The sequence below is a fragment of the Acanthochromis polyacanthus genome, chromosome 20, assembly GCF_021347895.1.
Source record: "Acanthochromis polyacanthus isolate Apoly-LR-REF ecotype Palm Island chromosome 20, KAUST_Apoly_ChrSc, whole genome shotgun sequence".
NCBI classification, from domain to species: domain Eukaryota; kingdom Metazoa; phylum Chordata; class Actinopteri; family Pomacentridae; genus Acanthochromis; species Acanthochromis polyacanthus.
In genome coordinates this window covers 18,007,213-18,030,266 of record NC_067132.1, presented here as the reverse complement: position 1 = coordinate 18,030,266, position 23,054 = coordinate 18,007,213, and the positions used below count along the sequence as shown (strand labels likewise).

Genomic DNA, 23,054 nt, shown 5'->3' with positions numbered 1-23,054 from the left:
CACTTGAACACACATCGTACACAAGCTAAGACTAAGGCTTCTGCTGTGGCTTCTGCAGACAATATTATGCTGCTTAATTACGATGTTAAACAATCCTATGACAACACTTTAAAAATTATTATTTCATTTTAAAAATATGTAAAAATCATTTTAAAGAAATTAAAATAATTAAAAACTATATATTGTGAAATTACAAGGAAACAGAGCCTGTATTTAATGTCCTTGTGCAGAGGCTGGCAGGACGACAGTGTTAAGACTTAGATGGACCACTCACACACAGTTAGGCCACTAACTCTGCACCTGTGTTTCTGCACAGCCTCTGGGGTCTCCCTTTATGGCTTAGACCAAATTAGATAGACCATATGCATTTCTGCACATGCTTAAATACATAACTGCTGCTGGCTGCGGTATTTATAGTTGGACTCTATTTAGCTCTATCTGAGATGGAGGACTGTAAATCAGCAGGGAGGAAACACAACTGGTTAGGCATTGCTGAGAACTGGCACTTAACACTCAGACTGACCCAGCTCAGTTTAACAGGAGAGATCAATATGCCTTCAAGAGAATGTCACTCCTCCTCTGGTATGATTGTTAATGACAATCACTGCAGCGTCTGCAGAGAGGTCTTCCCATTAGACGTTCTAAAAAGCATTCTTCCAGCAGACGACAGACAGCTATTTTAGTCATAATACGGCTCTAGCTTTAGCTTGAAAAAAATCTGAATCTTTAAAGTGTCAAAACTGAATGTAAGAATTTTGGTACTGACATAAAGCAGAAGAAATATATGCACAGTATTTTTAAATAATTTTATAAGTGGTCTGAGCTGCCAATTCATCTGTGAACGGTTCCATCACACATGAAAAGAAATCAAAACACAGGACAGATGTTGAGCAAAACCACATTTAAGCGTTGTCACAAACTGCCATTTTTTTTCTCAAATGATTGGGGCACATCTATTAAATAAAGTGCAGCTAGAATGGATTCTACACGGCCAGGGCATAAGGAAATATTTAACCAGCCAATTGCAGCCAATTAACTTTGATCACGATGACTGCGTTTGGAATCTCAGTCACTCTTCTGTCTGGGGAAGTATGAACATTTTCTTTCTCTGTCTCCCCTTTTTTCCTCCTTCTTGGGTTTGCTTCATGTAATACAGCCGAACATGGTGGTGAGTAATGAGACTTGGCAGAGTGGCCACAGATCTCTTCACACTTAAGTATCAAACAAAACATTTCCTCTCCTGTGAGGTCAGCATAAAGCAGGACACTGAGGAAAAGCGCTGGGTCAGTGGGATTAGATTCACCGGGAGAAAGAGGCTGAGAGGAGGAGGCACGGACAGAAATTGCGGAAATAAAAACTCAATAAAATCGTAGACAGAGAATTGGATCGAGCGTGTGTTGAGGTAAGTAACGTGGACATAAATTTCTTTGATGATTTTTAAATGTGATGTGCAAGGATAGTTAGTTGAGTTTGACATCTGGATCTGAACAGAGGGTGCACTTCAAGCCTGTGCATGTGTGTGAACAAATGTTACACACATTTTTCTGTACATACAGTCTGAGCCTATATGTACACACATTTTTCTGTACATACAGTCTGAGCCTATATGTATCCCCGACCCTCTGGTCTTTGCTTCACCTTTCCCCAGAGTGTAGCAGCTACTCAGACACGCCACAACACACATGCATGCACACCTCCCTATTCCTGATCCCTCTATTCCTGATCCCCAGGGGAAGATTTTACACTAGCTGTACATGAATCGGGGGGGACGGAAGGGTCTGTGGTGTAGGTGGACAGCGACACCAAGCACACAGCATGACACACAGTCAGACAGAGTGGCCACAGAAACACTAGAGCCTGACAAATTGCACTAGCCTCTATGGGAGTGGGGAGGAGGTGGAGGTTGGGGCATGGCTAGTGTCCCAGGAGACTGACAGCACATGTAAAATTCATGGTATCCCTTGGTCTCTGAGGTAATACTTCACCCCTATGGGAGTGATAACCGAGAAACAGGCTCCATGCTATGAAACAGTTGTTGCTGCTTTTACTAAAATCTTAATGGATTGTTCTTACGCTCCTGTTAGAATATACGTGCTCCTCTGGCCGCTAAAACCATCACAAAGTTAAACAAAGTGCAGAATCAGAACACAGCGAAATAAAACATACAAACACACTCACCTCTAAGTCGTTGAAGAATAAATGTGTGTCGGCCAAGTTGAAGATCATTTCTTCCATCCTCAGGCCTAATGATACAGATGTTGGTGGGTCCTGAAAAACAGACAGACATTAATAAATCAAACAAAAATCTCTTTTTGGAATTGTCAGTGTATATATACAGATTCTGTATAAGTTTAAAGACACATGTGAGGCAGAAAAAGTCATACAGTAAGTAATGATGTTCCCTGTAAGTCACTCAATTAACACAGAATCTCCTTAAATTCCACAGCAGGCTTTTCCTATAAAAGCAGACATTAGCTGGACTTGAAAGTTTCAGCCTCTGTTTATGACCCTCTGAAAGGGACCAGAATAGTCATCAGAAATGCCACAGACTTGAATGAATGCAGTAAAAGCATGTCTCTTCTCAGGAGGGGTGGTCGACTTAGAAGAGCCGGGGTCACAGCATCATCGTAAATAGTCCATTCTCCACATACTTGTGCTGATGCATCATCTGATTGTTATATTATTCCCCTTGAAGTTTCTTTAGACTATTAGCAGACACTCTGTTAATATAATTGCAAAATAATTGCAAATATAGACTCCCTGCATCAGGCTTTTTTTTTTTTTTTTACTTAAATCTTGATCTCTGTCAGTAATGTGAAACGGTCTGTAATGGTGATATGGTTGCACTGTCTGTAAGATAAAACCTAGAGAGGAGTGAACTACACTGTAAATAGTTAATGAGCCTGTGACAATGTGTGTGATTTTCCCTTTAAAAAGATAATGAATAGGCAAAAAGTCTTCAGTGCTTTTTCAATAAACTTTTACAAAAACATAAGCCTTGTGTAATTAGATTTTCTATATTAATAAAATTGTTGAACTCCTATACAGCACTTCTTTAAAAGTAATTTATCCATACTATTATTAAGTTATGGCTCTAATATGTAAAAACATAAATTAAATTACAATTTATTAACTAACTGGAGAGATGTGTTTCCATTCTTTCTTTAATTTTAACAAATTGAATTCCTTTTATATCTTAAATCTCCAATCAGCAAAACTGTCTTCAGCAAGCAAAGGATGAAGACAAACAATGGTCGGCTGTGGAGGAGGTTTTTCTTCAGCTGGGGGAGACCAATATTAAAGACAGGCCAGGCAGGACCAGAAGCAGGGATTACAGAGTTAAACCACCTAAAGACACACCTGAGCTCTTCACTGATTAGCTGTCACACCCGACAATGCTTATGTTTTCACTAAAATGACAGAGTACAAACCACACAAGTAGAGCTCAATCCCCACTTCTAGAGGCTTTCTCCGTTCTCTTAACTTCCCAGTTTGAATCAATCTTTCAGTCGGAATTCATCAAAAATAATTAGCCCCCTACATCAACAGACTACCAGCTCCGTCTTCCAAACCCCTGGCGCTGTTGGGTCATTTCGTCTTAAGGACCGGTTTGGTGGGAAAAGGCCGTCTTCTCTGGCGCAAGTGAATCCTTTCCAATTAAATCTAAACAATCAGTCAGTGAGGGAGTTAAGAATACAAGCAGGCCAGAAGGCCAAAGTGCTGCTGCTGTCATTGCTCCAGCACCACCTGTCCTGAGATGTCAGTGCCTCCAGGGGGGGCGCCAAGTCCCCCCCACTCCCTCCCTCTGAGCCCCTTACCAATAACACCCCCCCCACCCACTTTAAGCTCCAGCTCTGGCCAGCCCAATAGCAGCACAGCTGGCCTCAGCCATCAGCTTTATGGGGGTGAGCTGCCTTGATGCCAATTAAAAGAGCTGATAAGAACAGCAGTGTGTTTATGTGTGTATGAGGAAGAAAAAAAAGAGTCAGGGAGAGTGGGTGGGAGGTCACAGCGAGTGAGAGAAAGTGTGGATGTGCGCTCACTCAGATACACATCTATTTATAGTAGGCTCAGCACAGCAAGGAGGAAAAACTGTTTTGTAACTTTTTTGTTTGTGCCACTAAGATAGAGATGACAGGAGGGAGGAGACACTGGGTGATTGTTGTGGTGGATGGCTGGTTGTGGGGGATGTTGGTCCGCCTCACTTTCTTTTCTGAGGTAGTTTACAGATCTGCATTTCTGATAGGCTTTGATGTAGTGTGCTCTGTGGTTGCTGTGGGGAAGCATGTCTCTCTCTTATGCTATTGCTTTAATGCGATAGTGTCAGCAAGTTGGGGCATGACAGAAGGAGAAACGTTGGTGGAAAGGTGACTAATAATGGGCAGAGGAGGAGAAAAACAGGGAACAAAAGCGAAAACAGAAAGTGAGATCGACTCTAGCGGCTGTCAAATCCTATAAGAACTCTGATGGAACGGGCCCTTATGGAGTCAGGAGTGTTTCCTGTTTCAGAGGAGCCCACCGGAGACCCTGTGCGTGTTCATATTTGTGTGTGCGTGGTGCAAGAGCCCCTCATCACGGAGCCACAGCTCCCTAAGCCTTAGCTCTCTCTTCACCCAGCATGCAGGGCTGAGAATAAAGTAAATAAACAGTGCAGGGTCGTGGGGCAGCCCTCTTTCACCCCAAAAACAAAACACTGCCCCCATCAAACACGCCCTCATACCAGAACAAAGGCACAGAGCATGGGCCGCAGACGCTAAGCTCTCTGACATATGAGGAGCAATATGTCATTTTTGACTTCAAAACCGACACATCCATAGCCAAAACAACTGGTGATTAGAAACGCTGCTCTTAGGTGAAATAAAGTACACATTCATTTAAGAATTTGCGTTAAATGGACATCAGGATTTTACAGTCATTTTTGGTCATGTGTACTATATTTAAAGGGAAAAAGAATGATTCACTTTGAAGACTATATAAAACTTATGACCTCTACAAAACCATGAGAATAGGATTTTGCCTTATTTCCCAAATTGTTTGTTTTGAAAGTTTAAATATAGAGAAGCAATTTACATGAAACAACAAATAGCAAAGCCTGGAAAAGTAAACTTGTAGAAGCGTACAAAGTGACATGGGATAGAAAATGACCTTGCACTATAATAATAAAAATGTATGTTTGTTAAGATTTATATATATACAAATGTATATATTCTTTAATTTGAATCCCAGTTAAGGCAGTTTCAAGAGAATCTCTGTGTTCCAGTTTGGGTTTTGACTGAATTACATTTGGTGGACATTTGGTCTCCGGCCAGGGTCTCCAGGGAGATCCCTGCCTGAAAAGGATGGATTGAGAAGCACTTAATTAAACTAACAATGTGGCATTTCTGAAGGAGAAAGGAACACTCAAGATGTGTCAATAGACATCCAGAGTGCAACTGTTGTGAGCCCCTGCAGCCGAGCCCCGACCAGCCATGCATAGCTCCAACAGCTGCAAAGAGCAGTGAAATACTTGCCAGGCCTCATTGGACCTATTAAAAAAAGAAACAATTATCTGTACATTGAGTTCTGCTCTATCCTCTTACTATGGACTTAAAGCAATGTGAAATCTATCCTCTGCTCAGTGGCCATTAACCCACTCTGATCTTTTTTTTCCCCTCCCTTTTAATATTTATGTGTTTTGCTGATAAAGTGCGCTGCTACTGCCACAGTCTGATGTCACTCACCCGTCCATATCTGTTGGCATAAGAACCCGTAAGCAAGGAATGGAAAATGATGATCGTTTCATCCAGGTCCCAGATGAAAACTCGCTGAAGAGATGGGGCAGAGAGGGAATGGAGAAACAAAGAAAAACAGAGAGAAAAGAAGCAAAATCAATGGTGCACTCTGTAGGGCTGCAAGGTGATCCTCCTGGTCAATAGGCCAGGAGCGTGTATTTGTGTGCCACAGGGACCAGGATCCATTTGCTTGGGTTGGTCACCGCAACACTTCTCTCATCACCCCACTACACACTTTCCACCCCTTGCCCTTTACATTAAAGGAATCAATAGTGGCAAACTAATTAACTAGACATGTTAACATGCTATGATGTCAGTGCTATAATGGCTGCTATTATCGTCGTTAAAATTAATAACATATTAATGAAGAGCCCTCTGTATTATGAAGAGTTTATTTTGACATATGGTCACTATCAACGCAGGCGATAGTCCTATTGTTAGTCACAGCTATTGAGCAGTCTTCAGTGACGAGAATATATTTATTATTCACTTCACTGATGACTCATTTCATCACATGCCTTATTGTTTATTTACAAGGTATACATGAGAACTCTATATAAGATATGTGTTTAGTGATGAGTCACATATTCCACAATGCATCAATAATGCATTTAAGGAATCAAGTCTTTAAGAATTAATGCCCATCAAGTGTTAAAGTTGGTGTGGCAGCCATATAGTAAGTGGATTAGTGTCCATGTGCCTCAGACAGGGCGAGGCTGTCTGTCGCCAAGGTAGCGGGCTCACCCTACCTCAAGGTCAGAGTCGGGCGGCGGTGATGGGTTGTTGTTCCTTCTTCCACGGCCACGTGACTTTCCATCCGAGGCCCGGCGCAATCGATCCGAATCTGAATCTTTAATGGGGGTTGATGGACTGTGGATGGTACTGTACTCTACTGAAATGAAAGAAAGAAGGAGGAAGGGAAGTATAAAAAGAGTGTATCGAAGATGAGCTATTATTTGCTTTTGGAAAAGACGTTTGAGTGACCATTTGTCTTGATGCAGGACAGGCAGCATCCTGCATGAGAAGTTACTCAGAAGCAGACAATTCAGGCCTGCAGGTAACAAACATATCGTAAATCAGCTGCAGAACACATACTAAAAGCAATTGTGCTCCATGCTGATTTAATAAACAAGAGGTAACAGAGTGCATGTCAAGTAGTAATAGCAAAGATGTCAATTATCTAAATTGGATGACTGTTAAAGCTGGTTGTCTTTGGTGTTGATGGATGACAATTTAAAATGCAGTCAAAGTTTTGAGTGGCTTATAAAGATACGATCTCAACTGCCAGATAATGCATTAATGTCAAATGAAATTATGGGAAATTCTCTTCAGTTTAAGCTTTATTTTTCCTTGTTCGCCACAGTGCAGTTTACTAGATGTACCGAGTGAAATTGTCTCCTACTTACATTGTGGGAGGAAAGATTTTTGGAATTTAGCTCACGCTCTGTTATGGAGATCAACTTCTATTCAGTGTGAGTGACGGGGTTCACTCTAACTGCTGTTCATTTCAAAGAGAAACATAACTCTTACCAGGGTCAAACCCCTGATATTCAAGTTACACGAGGCAACCCTGATGCCTGCAGTTTGATTCCTACCTGCAGGGTTGTCTGTGAGGGCTTGGCTGGTGATGCCAGCGGGTGGCTCCTGGAGGGTGTAGGTGGTGGTGGTGGAGGGCGTGCTGGGGCTGGTGTTGTTACTTGTCATGTAGGGTGAAGTGTACGGTGAGCTGTTGTAATACTGAGCATACTGGCTCTGACCAAAGGCTGGATAACTGGGGTAGTCCTGTGGAGAAAGACAAAGTAGAGTAATGGGAAAAAAGGTAGGTTATGTTTGGATAAAGATAAGACAAATAGGACAAAAAACACCAAGAGATAAAGGAACAATAAGTACAACTGAATTGTAGAGGGGAGATTTTTATCAAAAAGGCAGAGGAAAAGAGACAAAAGGTAGCAGACTTGAAAAAAAAATAAGTAGGAGGTTTGGCAGAGTAATCTGAGATATGCCCTGCACCAGTGTTGCTACTTTACAGTGCAGATTCCAAAATATAAATGCAAACACATGTCTGTTCTGTCCTACATCTGGACACCGATCTGTCTTGTTATTTTTTCTTCTCCCTTTCCTCTGTGGCATAATACATATGCGTTGGAGGAGGTACACCAGATAATCCTATGTACAAAACTTCTGACATCGTGAGTGATTTATGTTCGAATGTGTCACGGATGAAATGTAACATATTGAGTATGCATGTTTCATAAAGTTTTCCAGGTTCCAAGACTGTGATTCCACCATCAACCTACAGCTGCATATTGATACCAGACTACAGAATTAGAGCGATAAGGAAGAAGCGCACAGCTACCTGTTGTGTGTTGTTAAAACCAGTCGAGTTTGTCAGGGAATTGTTTCCTGCATACAGTCCCGATGTTGTTGTGAAAGTGCCACCTGTGGGGACAAAAATAACAGAATTTTGAGTAATGTATAGACTATGTAATATCAAAAAACAAGATTAAATCTGCAGCAGTGGACAGAAATGCAGTGACAAAAATGACATGGCACACTGCTTCAGAAAAAAAAAGCTTTTTTAAAAAAAAAAAACTAAATCTATATGAGGTGGTGAACAGAGGGAGGCCTCAGGGAATGCTCCCAACAGTGGCCTTATCTTTCTCCTCTTCCTTCCTTATCAGTGATTGGATCAGGCCTGATGAATGATGCGGTGGGGGCGAGGAGGGGCAGAACCTGCTTCCAAGCCCGCACAATGTGAGGAACACAAGAGACTGTTGTGTGTGAGCTACCGAAGGGTGGCGTGGGGCGAAGGGGGTAGAAATGGTGGATGCACTGGGACGGAGCATGAGGGTGCCGGTGGGAGTGGGGTTGGGGTTGAGTGGGGGGGCACTGTAGTGACAGAGAAAGAAAGACGGAAGCTTTGGGTTTGCTGCTGAAATCCAGTCCCAATGAATATGCATGCTCCTCTTTTCACTTGCTCAAAGGACAGTCCTCCAGGGTAATTAAATGATTCAAAAGGGTTGATAGCATCTAATGGCTTAATAATATAGATGCCACGAGTTTTACAGGGGAGAGCAGCAGCAGACCTCAGGGGCACAATTTCACTCCTTAGTCACCATCCACCTGTACCGTCATTTCAACTCACAGAGCAGCAGGACAAGCAGCTTAAAGGGGATCACAGACCGGTAGAAAGAACAGCCACAATTTTTTATTTTATCATGATTATCATGACCCTTGAGAACAAAATTGCTAAAATAAATTTTAGTTTGACAAAAAGGTCTATCTTCATTTCCATCTACAAAATGTACAAATCTCTGTGTAAATATTAGTTACAATGTACAAATCCTTACATTAATAAAATAAAATTTGGTTGGCTAAATAAAATAAATATATATCCTCAAAGAAAATCTCCCTAATTAGGTTATTGTCAGTGTGGAAACTATCTTGCCTGCAGCAACAACTGCGTTTAAAAAGAAGATAATATTTAATCACAAAATTCTCACTGCAAAAGCTTCTGAATTTAGCTGCATGGAGTCTGTGCTTGACTTAATGTGTAAACACTCGCAAGCAAAGCATAAATATTTAAGTTTCATTTATTGGGAGTTACAAAATAATGACTGCAAAAATAATAGAGAATTATCTTGTGACATATTATATGTACTTTATTCTGTATGGCAAAAGTATAATATGAAACCAACTTCGCAAATATGGAAGAATCTCAATTGGACAGTTTTGGTGAGTTTCAGGGACTTTCTCTACCAAGCGACAGAGGCTTGAATTTTAATGATTTCATTACAACTAATATATTAATAATATGGCAGTTCTCACAACTTTTACAAATATGACCTCTTGGCTTTGTTACTTTTTTTTGTCCATACGAAGACAGATTGCTTGTCCATACACCCACGGGGGACATTAATGGCTACTACCATTGCATTCTTTACACAGCTTCTTCACCTTTCACCATCGTGAGCCCCTTATAGTCAAAAAAGCATCCCGCAGCTTCAGTGAAAACGAGGCGGGAGATAAATTTACTGTTCCGAAATGAGGGCGTAATTACACCTTTGTTGTCAGAGGCTAACATAGGGAGCTCCTTTCATCCTCTGGTCATTGGCCCCATCAGGAGGGCCCTCCCACACCGTGACAAACATGAAGCAGCTTTCAGAAAGGGGGAAATGATTGGGGAAGTTTGTGTGTACGGGTGGAGTGGTAGTGTGTGTGGGGTGGGGGTGGTGGTGGTGGTGGTGGGGGGGGGGCATATTAGGTAACGTATAGAAAGCAGCACAGAAAAGAGAAGACATACTGCAGTGTTTGGTTTTGTCAGTCATTTACCAGCACAGTGGCTAAAAGAGAAAAGCACTCGGGATTACCAGGATCCACTAATTATTTGTGCAGTTTCTCACTCTCTACTTCCAACAATTACATGCACTGCAGGTTTATAAAATGTTTTTTATCCTGGCCTCTACCAGTAATTATCAGCAGAATTGTTCTCTCTCTTTGTTTTTTGTTTAATATTTCAAGGCCAGCAGGGAGATTTGCAAAGCTTTTGTGTTCTCTGCAGAAAGTTCAACATCAAGTGAAAGTCCGATGGAACAATAAGGGAGACAAGCATGAGTAAGGCTGCGAAGGACAACAAATTAGCCTAATGCACAGTTCAAACAGTCATAAAAGCTCTCGCTGGCAGGGTTTGAGGGTTGCTCTGTGGAGAACAAGGAGCCACATAAAAGCTGAGGGGACCCCTGCTAGCCCAGTGAGAATGAGCCCATGCTGTTGAGAGTGGTGGTGCTGGTTATAGTAAGGGGAGAATGAGGGGGTCTTGTGGTTCCCCGGGGGGCATGTTTTCTCTCCCTCCCCCTGTCCTGCTCCAGTTAGTTCACTCACTCAAGACCAGACACCGTCCCTCCCTCCTCTCCTCCTTCCCTCCTGCCTTCTGGCTCCACAATTGGAAGTCCATTTGCTTTGCTTGATCAGTCCCCTTGCCATGGGCTATGTCTATCATCAGTGCACAATATTTGTAGCAGAAGTTTGTATGCCTCACTTGGGAATAGGCTATCAAGTCCAGATGGGCCTCTCCTTTTAAAAAGGCAACCAAGGCTTCAGCTTCTTCAGCTTGAACTGCCATTGGGACAGAATGCTGGAATCCAATTATTCACCTAATTAGCATCTGCTCAGTCCCACATTAAGCACAATGTCTCTGTCTCTTCACACACCTCTCATGTTTTAGCCTTTTTCTGACAATTCGTGAGATGCCCTACAAAAAGTGCCACGAGGGATTGCAAAACAGAGGGACAGAGTAACGCCTTTGTCCTCTTTATGATTTGGTGCCACGACTTTAGCACCCACACAAAGCTCCATGGCATCGGACATGAAAGCAAGAAGCAAAAACATTAATTTAATCGTACCCTGCCTTGACAGCTGGCCACAGGCTGGTGGCAGGGACACTGACAGAGAGGGGAGTATCAGATGTGGAAAAAGAGTCTTTGGTTGGGACACCCAGGCCTGAGGCACATCGCCCAGGCAGATCAATAGGCCAGAAAGAGTAATGATGATGGTGTGGCGGAGGGCCAGAGCCACAGTTAGAGAACCCACGGCCAGAATAGTGGTCAATCTGTCATCTAACATGGCTGTCAATTACTAACGCACTTAACGCTAACGTGAGCATCCGATAGCCAGAGATAGCAGGAGAGAGTGAGGGAGAGATGGAGATAGACAGAGAGAAAAAGAAAGACAGAGTAAGAGCATAATACTTAAAAGATGAATGGGCACATAATACTGTCATCGTGAGTTAAACCACCGAGGGCAGGATAGCAGCTTGTGCATTCTGCCGCACATACTCGGGCTCTTGTTTCCTTTCTTTCTCTCACTCCATCCCTCCTTTTTTCAGGTGCTCGGATGTGTGCTGCAAAACTCTGACTGGGGCCAAATGTATTTGGTTAAGAGGCGTGGAAAAGAGGCTTCCCCGAGCCACATCTGCTGCTGAGTTGGCGTTATTTATTGTGAGATACTCTGGAGGCTTTTCAGCAACATGTGGAGATATTTCAACTGTCGCGCTTTAGATATTACAGGGAGAACACAAGGACTGTGGTAGCTGCTAGCTAACTGTCCTTGCTTTGTGCAGGTGATAGAGAGGCTTTCTGAAACAACAGAGAGTAGAGAGAGAAACAACAACAGTACATCGGGCAAACAGCCTGATCTGCCTTTAAAGTGACTGTATGACTGGAAGGAAAGAGCAGAAAAGGGGGAGTACGGGGTGCAACAACTCATCTTTATCGGTTTCAAGGCCATAAATCTGTATGGCCTCAGCTCTTAAGCAAATACAAATATGATCACAGGGAGAGAAAAAACAAAGGCTGGGGAGCGACATGGCTGGTGCCTCCTAAGTGCCTGCCATTTTTCCATCTGTGTTGATTCTTTTAAGAGGAGAGGAGAGGAGAGGGAAGCAGCCGTTGTGGCCGCACATAACACCACCGGGATGCAGCCATCGTCTAGGGTGAGGCAGAGAGCCGTGTTGTGAATCAGTCTGGCTCTGCATGCCATTAAATCAGGAACAGAGCACAGACCTATTTATCTTATTTTTTTACAGTACAATAAACCATAATAGGATGGGCTTAGTGGCAGATGGATATTTTTGACAATGGACTGAAACAGATACATAAAAAGGTGTGCCAAGGCAAAAAAAAAAAATTTAAACAGTAACCATTTCTTTATATTGCAAGCGACACAAAGTCTGTTGTGCAGTTTTGTAAACCTGTCATGTTAGCCAATTCAGATATTTTGTATGCTGACAGTTTTAATAAAAAAATCATCGTATCTAATGTTGCATTTTAACACCACAAAGAAACACAGACTCACTTCTGAGAACACACAAAGGAGAGGATAAAGAATTCACAAAGATGTCCTCACCCTGCATCTGGTAACTGTAGGGGGCCTGTCCTGTCTGTGGTGTGGTGAAGCCAGAGCTGTAGCTTAGGAAGCCCGTCTGTCCCGGGGACTGGGACTGGCTGAGACCCCCCTCCGTCTTTATGCCTGCCCACAATGGACCTAAATCAGTTAGTGACACCAGATCGGTTTGATGCACAGACAACAGTCAACACAGGTTTAAATTACACTGGACACAGCAAAGGGGCACCGCCTCTGTCTGTTAGCATAACACAGCAATCACAATGGATAAGAGGTGATTATCTGATAACTGATTTTCACTATGATCCGTTGTTGAGAATTTGCTCAAAAGAGTACTTGGCTGAAAAATCAAAAGGCATGTTTACACCATGATTGTTTTAATTTTGTGAAAAAAGCCATAACTATTGTTATTATTATCTAATATAAGTCATATGTGAAAAGATGCACAAATAATAAAACATTCTGCTTGTGTTGGTGAGCTGCACTGACCATTGTCTCGGCTAAATCACTCGCAATGTAGTTTCTTTGCAACGGTAGGTTGCAGGACTCCATTCAAATAAACAGTGTAAATTCCTGCACATATTGGAGAGACTTCTGGGGTCAAAACACTCCAAAGACTTTGGACAAATAAAGCTTACAGTGAGCCATGTACTTCATGCTTTCTCTTGCAACGCCAGAGGAAACCAGCTTTTGTTTTCAGATTTATATCACTAATCTTTCTGATCTGTCTGAACAGCTTCACAAGCAAATTCTCTTTTATTGCACTGAAGGAGAATATGCAGGCACTAAACAACAACTCAGCATCTCTGCTGCTCTTGGGTGATTTACGGGAGGAATTGTGGGAACATGATTTTGTACGAGCAAGGGGTTGGTCTTGACCTTCAGGAAGGAAAAATACCCTACTGCACATTTCTTATTTTATGTATGAATACAAATTAAAGAGCTCTGACATTATTAACATGACTTATTTAGCAGGCGAAGGTTATGATTTGTCTTGATCTTACCATAAGCTGGGATGCCATAGGGCTGGCCAGGCTGGGGGTAGCTAGCATAAGCTGCGGCCTGCTGCATTCCTGTGGTGTACTGCGTCTGTCCATACGCAGCCATATTTTGGGATGAAGGGGTAGGAAGAATATGCGGATATGTTCTGCTATTTGAGAAAAGAGACAAAAAAACAAAAGTGAGAAAGGAAGGCAGGAAGAAAGAGGAACCATTTACCCCCAAAACCATAACACAAACTCTGCTGACAAATTCCTTGTGATTGTGCTACTTCATTCTAAACACTTAGCCAAGTCGTAAAATAGATACCATCGCACAGCTCATATACAAAGTGAAAGAACAACAAATGGAAAAGGAAATTTTTGCAAGATAATAATTACAACAGATTTCAGAGTGTGCAAGCTGCAGACATCCAGGCAAACAAAGCCAGTCAGAAAACCCCGATCTAGCAGAAGGATCTAATTAAAGATCCAAATGAAGTTGGATGCTGCTTATTTTTTATAGAAAAATAAAAGAAACCTTACTTGGAAGGGTAAATCTGTGGAGAGAACTGGTGAGTTTGTCTTGGGCTGAAGCCACTGGTTCCAATAGCTGAGGAGAGTTAAAAAGAAAAGAGGCAAGCACATATTTAAACATTAAGAAATAAGGTAAATATTATCTTTTGCCAACAAAACTTCTGGAATCTGGAAACAGTAATTACATTGCATTACTCTATTTATTTTGGTAACCTTATTTAAGGTTGAAAACCGGGGAGCAATAATGAAGTAAAATAATCAGGTAAGAACATCAGGTTCTTCTGCTGACCAGCGTATCTCTGAGATACTTCTGGGCTGCTATGACAACCGCTGCTGTAAACACACACATGATGGTCTGAATAAGTCCCGGCCTGTGGCTTCAGTTGCCTTGGGCCTTTCAAGCCACAACCACATTGGAAGTGACATCACTGATTGCAGGTAATGAGTGCTACTGCATAATCATTCCATCATTAAGAGCGAGACTGTGTGGTTCCACGGTGCTGTTAACTTGTTAAAGTTCAGCCACACATAACTCAAACAAGTACACTTGTTTGGAATCTGCAGTTAGAATTAGATTACACAAAATTGGCTTTTTCCATCATAATTCCCAAGTTTGTCTAAAAGGAAAAACCTTAAATAAATGCTTTTAGAGACAGATGACGCTATATTGGTATTCTAAGGGTAACTTGCAGGGTGTAGTTAAAAAATGTTAATACAAATTTTAAATAAAAAGTCCAATATAAAAAATTAAAATAAATCTTAAATATCACATGTGCAGTATCCAGTCAAAAAGTCTTCAGCTACCAACTTTACAAGTGTATTTAAAGAAATACCATAATTGATTTTAATTTGTATGAAGAGTAAGCATCATGTACTTGAAATATTGAAATTTGTAAACTAATGACCATATAAATATCAGAATTCAAATATTTTAAGTCAGCCAAAACATACATTTTATTAAATTCATGGCTAGTTAAAAACGAGAAAAATTCAGACACGCAACAATCTCAGTTTTCATATCTAACAGCAGCAGAGTGGCACAGTTTTGAAACATCTGTCTAATTGGTCATGACATGTAAAATAAGGGATTTTGTTGCGGGGGAGCGCTAACTGCATGTAACTGTATGCCGTAACCCCTCACACACATTATTAATATTGAACACTTTTCCCACATCAGCAGCACCTGCCACTGGACAAAACTTGCTCTTCTGAACAGAGCTTTGGGTTTCCCCACGGAGGATATGGGGTATAAGATTACTAAATTTCATTAATATTGTCAGAGACAAAAGTCATACAGTGATTTATGCGCTTCTAGCATTAAGTATCAAGTACTTAGTTAAATTGTTAAGGAAATACAGGAAAATTAGCAGCAAGCTAATACCGTAGATATTTGGATGTGTGGTTATTAATAAATGTTTATAGAAAATGTAACATGGTGCTGCAGTCTGACACAGATACTGGTCCGGGTGGAAAAAAGAAACAAGCAAAAAAAATTAACACATTAGTGATAATTTCTTTTACAATTCCGACAATGCTCATTATACTCTGTGGCCTTGGTTTTATTTAGCAAGGCCACATGTGTGTTGTGTTTGTGTGTATGTGCGTGTGTGTGTCTGTGTGATGTTTCCTTGCTGAAAGGAAGGTGTGAAAACCCTGGCTCTGACAGGGCGATAAGGTAACAGCCCGTAGAGAGTGAGGGCCACTGGGACGCCGTGTCACTCCACTGGACAGACAGGCTCAGTGCATTACAGGTCATAATTCAGTCCTCACTGACATGGGAACCAGCAGAGTGAGCACACACACACGCACACGAGCAAGCGCAGCAAATAAATACGCTGACAAAGTCAAGGTAGAGTCTCTTGTTCGTCGACACACTTGGACACAGACACACATTATATTGGTATTTTAGCTGCAGGGACACTTCCTGGGGCCTGGCTTATCAGTCACCCATATCTAGACTCATCTCATCATCTAATCAGTTCTATAGCTGTGTGTGTGTGTGAGAGGGAAGCAGCCAGACACATGAGTGCACACACAGAAAACAGTCTTCCTCTCTCACCTGATCCTGAGAAGCTGTCTAGTGAGGTGTCTGCTACCGAGGAGGCGATTTCGCTGCTGCTCATTGGCTCTGTTTTAACTGCAAACAAAAAAGCCACACCGTCACCAAATGCATGTAACCAATGTAAGGTAGAATAATAATATAAAAAAGATCAGACTAACTACAAGTCTAACTACAGTAGGCTTTCAGAGTTTCACATTCACCAAAACTATTCTTTTATATAAAGCAAAAAGTGACTCAGTGTAAAATAACACAAACGCAATGGGAGAAGTGAGTAGTCAGAAGACTTTTCAACAGTATTCAATTTAAATAAATGAGAAATATTAAACATAACATTGCATTTGCACTGATTCAAATAGTCTCCATATATCTATTTATTTTCCAATCTTTTTAAAAAAATGTGTTTAATGTAATAGTAGAGGCTTTAGAGGTTCATCTTTATTACCTATCATTTATCATCTTTCGACCTGGAGAAAGTATTCTACATTTAAATAATGTCCTTAAGACACTTTCTAATATGAAGCTTATTAATTTATTTCAAACTTGCATTTTCATTATTTTAAGAGCACCACAAACTTAATTTAAATTTGACATTATTCTTCTTACCAAAAACAAATGTCTGACATCATTATTTAAATTAAATGATAAACTTATGGCTTTACGATGAATTGAACTAAAAATTGTTTCTGGAGAAGTGTTTTAAAGTCACTGATAAAAAAAGAGCTCGGCAGGAATATGCAGGCACAATTGAAATGTCAAGGAAATATATGGTGTATAAAATCTTTTTAAGAGTGTAGCGAATGCTGTTTGACCTTGACTCCATTATACAGCTCAGCGATAGATTTGCAAAGACAATTTCACAGCTATCTGACAGCTCAAGAATCTTTGAAATCAATCCATTTCACTTCAGGCGGGCTGAAGGATTTTTTTTTCCTTTTTTGGCAAAACAAATTGACAATGTGGGCAAGAAAGTCATGCTCAGTGGAATCCCTCATGGTTGAAGAAGCCATTTGCTGTCATGTTTTACATGTTTCCACTATGCTCGCTCAATGCAGAAACATATGCTGACGTGGGGTAATTCTTTTGAACTACACACCGGTGAAAACATAGTGGTAAAATAGTGCATGCATAAACTAGCACACACTCAGGTCACAGAGCACACAATAACTACTGTATTCGGGAAACTGCATGGAACATCCAAACGAAAACAAAACGCTCAGTATGCAAGTTCACAATCTGATCAATCAATAACAATGAACTCATGTCCAGTCAGTGTCAAACCATGCTGAAAACAGAAAACTACAATAGATATCAATGAGTTTTTGAATGAAAGGCACAATAGTTGAGGCAATTTTATAATTTTGCAGCTGAAAACTGTTTATTTACGGAACATTTAAAAGAATACAAAACCATGTTTCTTTATGGGTCAAGCAGATGATTCCAAAAAGTCAACCACAAAGAGTGCTTTCAGTGGAGTTGGGGAAAACACCAAGTATTGTCCTTTCATCATGTCACAAAAAGTAGACAAACCTGCAGCGGACTGTGAGTTAGAACCTAACAACCAGTCTGCAGTGGTAAGCATTGTGATGTTATCACCTATGGGAAACAAAAGAATGGCAAAGGGACACATGACAGTCTGCATATTTGACTACGGGTCCTGCGTGATGAATACACAAAAAAATAAACCCTGAGCTCAAGGCAAAGACTAACCTGCAGATTACGTGACAAGGGGTATTTTTAATAACTTGTTGGTTTGTGACATGGGTATGACTGCTTCACTAAACAAAGGCTCAGATTTAAAGCACAGCCGAATCACCTGAGTAAATAACTATGTACAGTAGAAACCGCATGCAAAGCTCAATCATTTCCATGCTGTGGGCTTTGAATAATTACATGGTTACTTAAATAAACAGCTAATAGTCACTGGAAAACAACTACTACAGGCACTGAATTGTGCAAGCTATAAATGTTACGGTAGGAATGAGTTTGCAAGGTTCAAAATAATTCATACTACAAACCGGCACTGTTTTACTGGTTGCTTAGTATTATATAACTCAAAAAACACATTGGTAATTCACCTTTTTAAAAAAATCATGGATTTGATGCAACAACTCTTGCACTAGCTTTATTGCTAGAAAGACTTTACTGCTTCTAATGCATTATTGCTACACTGAAATACTTTCACATTGTTCAGTTTCTCAGTCATTTTTAAAAAAAAAAAATCTATATTAGCACACAAGACAGAGAAAGCTACACTTAAAAGCACTGCCCACATACCTTCAGTGCCATTGGGTGTCATGGAATTGTTACTGATGTGCGAGTTGTCAAGGTTGGGACCATTAGGAGATTCACTGCTTCCACTTACTCGGCTGTGAGGACTGGCTAAATCCTGCATTTCCATAGACCTGACAAGACACACACACACACATGCACACACCAAATCAAATTACAGATATCGCTCTGGTTTCAGGGAAGGCACAGAGCTCTCAAACTCAACGCTGTGTACACAGCATGCATAATCCAGTCGTGACAGAAGTAAAATGGTGAAGACAGTAGAATGTTAAATTAAAGTAAAAAAACTTCAATTTGAATTATTTTTAAAATATATAATTTAATGCATGTTTGCTAATGGCTACCTTGCATGTGATATTTTCAACAATACAAAAGAAATTTTTATGTGATGCCAAATGACAAATAACAAAATTAACACATAAAAATGAAATAAAACACATTTGACAAACACAAACATAGACGCACATTCATACACAAGAAGAAAACAAAAAGAAAAACAGTGCAGAACTGCAAGTTTGCAAATGAATAGTAGACATTCTGACGAGACAGCTTCCGATTTCTCCTATTACAACAATCTCACTGTTAGTCACAGATTTACATGACGTGAACACAAAATGTTTACTGTCAAATTAGTCCGATGTGTCTTGAAACAAAAACGGCCTTAAGTGTATATCGTTTTGTGTGGTAATGAAGACTGTTAACAGATGTTTGCTGGTTTGAGGCAATGGTTAATGTGCCTGTTAAAAGTGCAGCACTCTGCTTGATTATAAGAGCCTATGCCTCAGTGATGGGCAGATGAGAAGCTCATGAGGCATGTGTTTGCTCTGGCAAGCTCCTTAATTGTTTCTGTGTTTATACAAAAGACCACGCCACTGAAAACATTATTCTATCTTCTCATTTGTGTGCTCAAAGGATTTGATCGAGTATAGACAATGGAGTAGAAAGGAGGCACGAGTGATTTGAAAAGTACGGCCACAAACTCTATAGCCCATTTGTCTCTGCCACTGTTCCCATTGCAATAGTGAGTTAATGAAATTAGGATAAAATGTTTGCTACATTACACTGCCATTTTCAATTATATTTCAGAGTTCTGGCTATCTCTGCTATCGATAAACATTGGCCCATACACAAGGCCACAAAGATAAATGCTCGAGTAACTCGGAGTAGTCTAAATGATATCAGATGCCACAAAACGAACAGAATTATGAGATAAAAAGATTAAATTATGATATGCATTTACTGAATTTAAGATGATATTATATAGATACGATACTATGATACTTTGCAGTATAGCTTGGCAAATGTAGCCCTTTCTTGCGGTTTAAGTCCAAATGAGTTATCAATGATAAAATATATATTTTAAGCATTATGTTACACACCAAAAACACCAGGAGACAAATAGTGAAACATGAGTTATACAAAATAAAACAGGAACACAAAAGGCTAAGTCAGTCTTCTTTACGCGTGCTCCAGTAATGGAAGCTACATTGTCTTTTTCCCAAAGGTATATTAATTTACTCCTCCCCTAAAAATATCACACCCTCCAAACACTTGAGGAACATCCAGAATAAACTAACCCCATTTCTTGCACACACTACTCAGTCCCATTTTCTCCTCTTTTGCTCAAACTTTTTTTCATTAACTGCTGGCTAAAAAGCCCCCACTATCTCCAGTCAGACAACACAATAAGCTGAGAAATGTTGACAGTTGCTTAGCAGAGTCTCTAAGGCAATCTCTGATGCCACACAGAGAGCGACATGTCCCTGATGCTGCTGGCACTGGCACAACGGTGCTCTTACCTGGACCTAGATGGTTTTGAGTCCTCTCAAACCACACTCCCTTTCTTTATTCTGCCTCCACCTGCCCCAGCAGAAACAATGTCACTCCTTGTTATTGCAGCTCGATGTCACAGTCCGGAGCCATCCATGACACAAAAAGGCTTGTCTGAGAAAACATTATTGTTATTCTGGAACAGAATGGGAAGAGAGGGCTAGCGGGGGAACAGAGGCTCACATTGTCTCTGTCTGAGCCGCAGCCCTGCTCCACTGTTGTTTCCTCCTCCAGGTCCTCCCTCCTCCCTGAGCAAGGGGAGCATGGCCAAATGACGGAAAGGTGATTCATCATTGGTCTACGACAGCTGCAAACTGGATTAGCCCTCCCCCAATCAACATGCAAAGCGGCTTAGCCAAGGTAAGCAGGAAGGGGTGGGGTGGGGGACGTCGAGAAGGGTAAGGGAGCGAAGGTAGGCAAAGGGGTGAGGGGTTGAGGGGAGAAGGGGCTGAGGGGCAGCAGAGGGTGGGAGAGCCTGCCTATCTTCTTGCTTGAGGTAGCCTGCTGCTGGAAGGAAGATGGGACTTGTTGAGCAGCGGCAAGTCAAGCGTGACACCCCTAGCATCTTCAGCAGATCTTTCATCTGCAATTGACACTATCTGAAATTTATCAGCACTCCTCCTCCACTCATACTGACAGGTCCTAATGATCATCAGGGCTGCTTCCCGCAGGCCTGCCCCAGCCTGGGGCCATAGCACAGCACGAAAATACACAACTTCCTAACTTGCAGCCTACTCACAACAGACAGAAAAGCACAATGAGAGCAATACATACACTCTCACACACACGTTATATAAATCCTTTCTTTCTCTGTGGCAATACTAAAGCTTATGCTTATGTCTTTTTCTTTAGCACACAAAGACACATAACTCAGGCCTGTATGTCTGCATGTGTACACACACACTCATTCACAGGACACTCCAGAGGCCCCAGATGAGTGGTGCAAATGCACATACACACTCACACACACAGGGCACTTTAGAGGCCCCCAGATCAGTGGTGCATCTCAGACAATGAAGGAGACTGGAAACAAGAACATGGAGAGCATATGGAGCCACATATGTTTCCTATGACGCTACGAATGCCTCTATTACTCTCCTTTAGCTGACAGTTACATTTTGCTGTCCACTCCCGCTCTGCTTGTCTCTCTGCAAACATCAAGCAGAGCCATATACTTGCATGGCTATAACACTATATTAGACCTGACTCCAGCCCACCATGGGAATACAGGGTCCAAAAGAGGTCAAAGGTATTCATCTTGTCAGAAAAAAAGAGAAAAACTTATAAAGTCTTTTTTCAAAAATCCTGGCATGATTTTTTAATGGCTGACTGTTTACATGAGCCAGGGTAACCTGAGCTCCATGGTCTTAAGTTTTTTTTCTTTTTTTTCCTCAACAGGCTTTGCTCTTCACACCAAGGCAAAACCTTCATGAATACCATTCCAGCTTTACAATTTGCCTTCTCTCCCACTACTTACGGTACAGCCATCTTAGCAGAAATAATCATTATATTTCATTCTCACTTTCAGTGGACAACAGCAGTGCCTCCTCCTGGCATTTCCAAATACTGAAATCTGTAGACGAGATGTAAAAAAAAAAATACAAGACTCAATATATATTAAAAAAACGAAACAAAAATATAAAATGAAGAAAATCCACAGAGGTAAAAGCCATGAAGACAAAAGAGAAACACATTTTGCCACAGCACATTAACAGCGATCACAGAGTTGGGGGAAGTTGTGCAGAGAGAGTGTTGTGGTGGGTTGATGTGGTATGGTGGTGGCTGGCTTCTCTGTTCAACAGTGCAGGCCAATAAAGCCATTACCATGCTGGTGTCTCAGCCGCTGCCAGCAGGTGAAACCAGCCAGGTGAAGAGAGAGAGGGAGAGCGAGGAAGATGGAAGAGGAGAAGGGAGGGGGGCAGGGATTTAAAAGCAGAAACTAGCCTTTCTTCTTCACCGCTAAATATTTATTGTTTTAAAAAAAGGGGCTGCATTCAGCATCTTTGATGTGCTTCTTACTTCAACCTGAACTGCCAGGTCTTTGAAGCTAACAAGAACAAAGCCCGGCTAGATGAAGCGCTGGAAGTGTCATCAAGAGAAAGAAAAAAAGAAGAAGAAGAAGAAGAGCCACAACACGCTTCATTCATGGTTGTTTGCTGGCCTTTTTGTTTCGCTTTACTTATTTCAAGACCTGCATTTCCAAAGGTAAATATAGACACAGCCAAGCTTTTAGCACAGACCATCTCAGCATACAGGGTGTCTGACCTGGCAGACACTGGCAGTTCCCTTATTACATGTACCTGTGTTACTATACAAGCAAGGGCTGCCTAGTTCAAATGGGCCGTGCTGTATCAAATGCGGAATTTGTTAGAAAGTATTCACACATATCATTAATTAGATATGACAGTAAAAAATAAGCAGAACACAATAAAAAATGGATATAAGTGAATATTCTTCAACGTTTTATTTCCATTCTCTACTTGTCATCTTTAATACACAATAATTTTATAGTGCATAATCCTTTGTATTTTGCAAACTACATAAGCCATGTGTTGTGTGTTACAACTTTTGAAAAACAATGCTTTAATCAAAATCTAACTTTAAAACAACTAATCCCCACTTAAGCTGGTCAGCTGAATCCACATGGTGGCCCAGGAAAAATAAATCCACTCGCAAAGAATGTAGATG

The 23,054-nt window shown here is 41.1% G+C and overlaps 1 protein-coding gene across 15 annotated transcripts in view; it reads right to left on the bottom strand.

Annotated features, from left to right (window-relative positions):
- eya1 (EYA transcriptional coactivator and phosphatase 1) overlaps positions 1-23,054 on the bottom strand; it is a 40,154-nt gene that overhangs the window by 13,705 nt on the left and 3,395 nt on the right. Inside the window, exons 1-12 of one of the 15 annotated variants that reach the window (XM_051940552.1) lie at positions 20,336-20,626; positions 18,522-18,649; positions 17,775-17,840; positions 16,245-16,322; positions 14,195-14,261; positions 13,676-13,821; positions 12,675-12,812; positions 8,128-8,210; positions 7,367-7,553; positions 6,521-6,663; positions 5,721-5,804; positions 2,179-2,268 (exon numbers count right to left, since the gene is read on the bottom strand). In XM_051940552.1, coding sequence (XP_051796512.1) covers positions 2,179-2,268; positions 5,721-5,804; positions 6,521-6,663; positions 7,367-7,553; positions 8,128-8,210; positions 12,675-12,812; positions 13,676-13,821; positions 14,195-14,261; positions 16,245-16,322; positions 17,775-17,840; positions 18,522-18,645 — 1,206 coding nt within the window. In that variant the 5' untranslated portion in view covers positions 18,646-18,649; positions 20,336-20,626. Of the gene's footprint in view, positions 1-2,178; positions 2,269-5,720; positions 5,805-6,520; positions 6,664-7,366; positions 7,554-8,127; positions 8,211-12,674; positions 12,813-13,675; positions 13,822-14,194; positions 14,262-16,244; positions 16,323-17,774; positions 17,841-18,521; positions 18,650-20,335; positions 20,627-23,054 lie in introns of those variants that run through there. The other 14 variants (XM_051940554.1, XM_051940555.1, XM_051940551.1 and 11 more) reach the window with 14 other exon arrangements.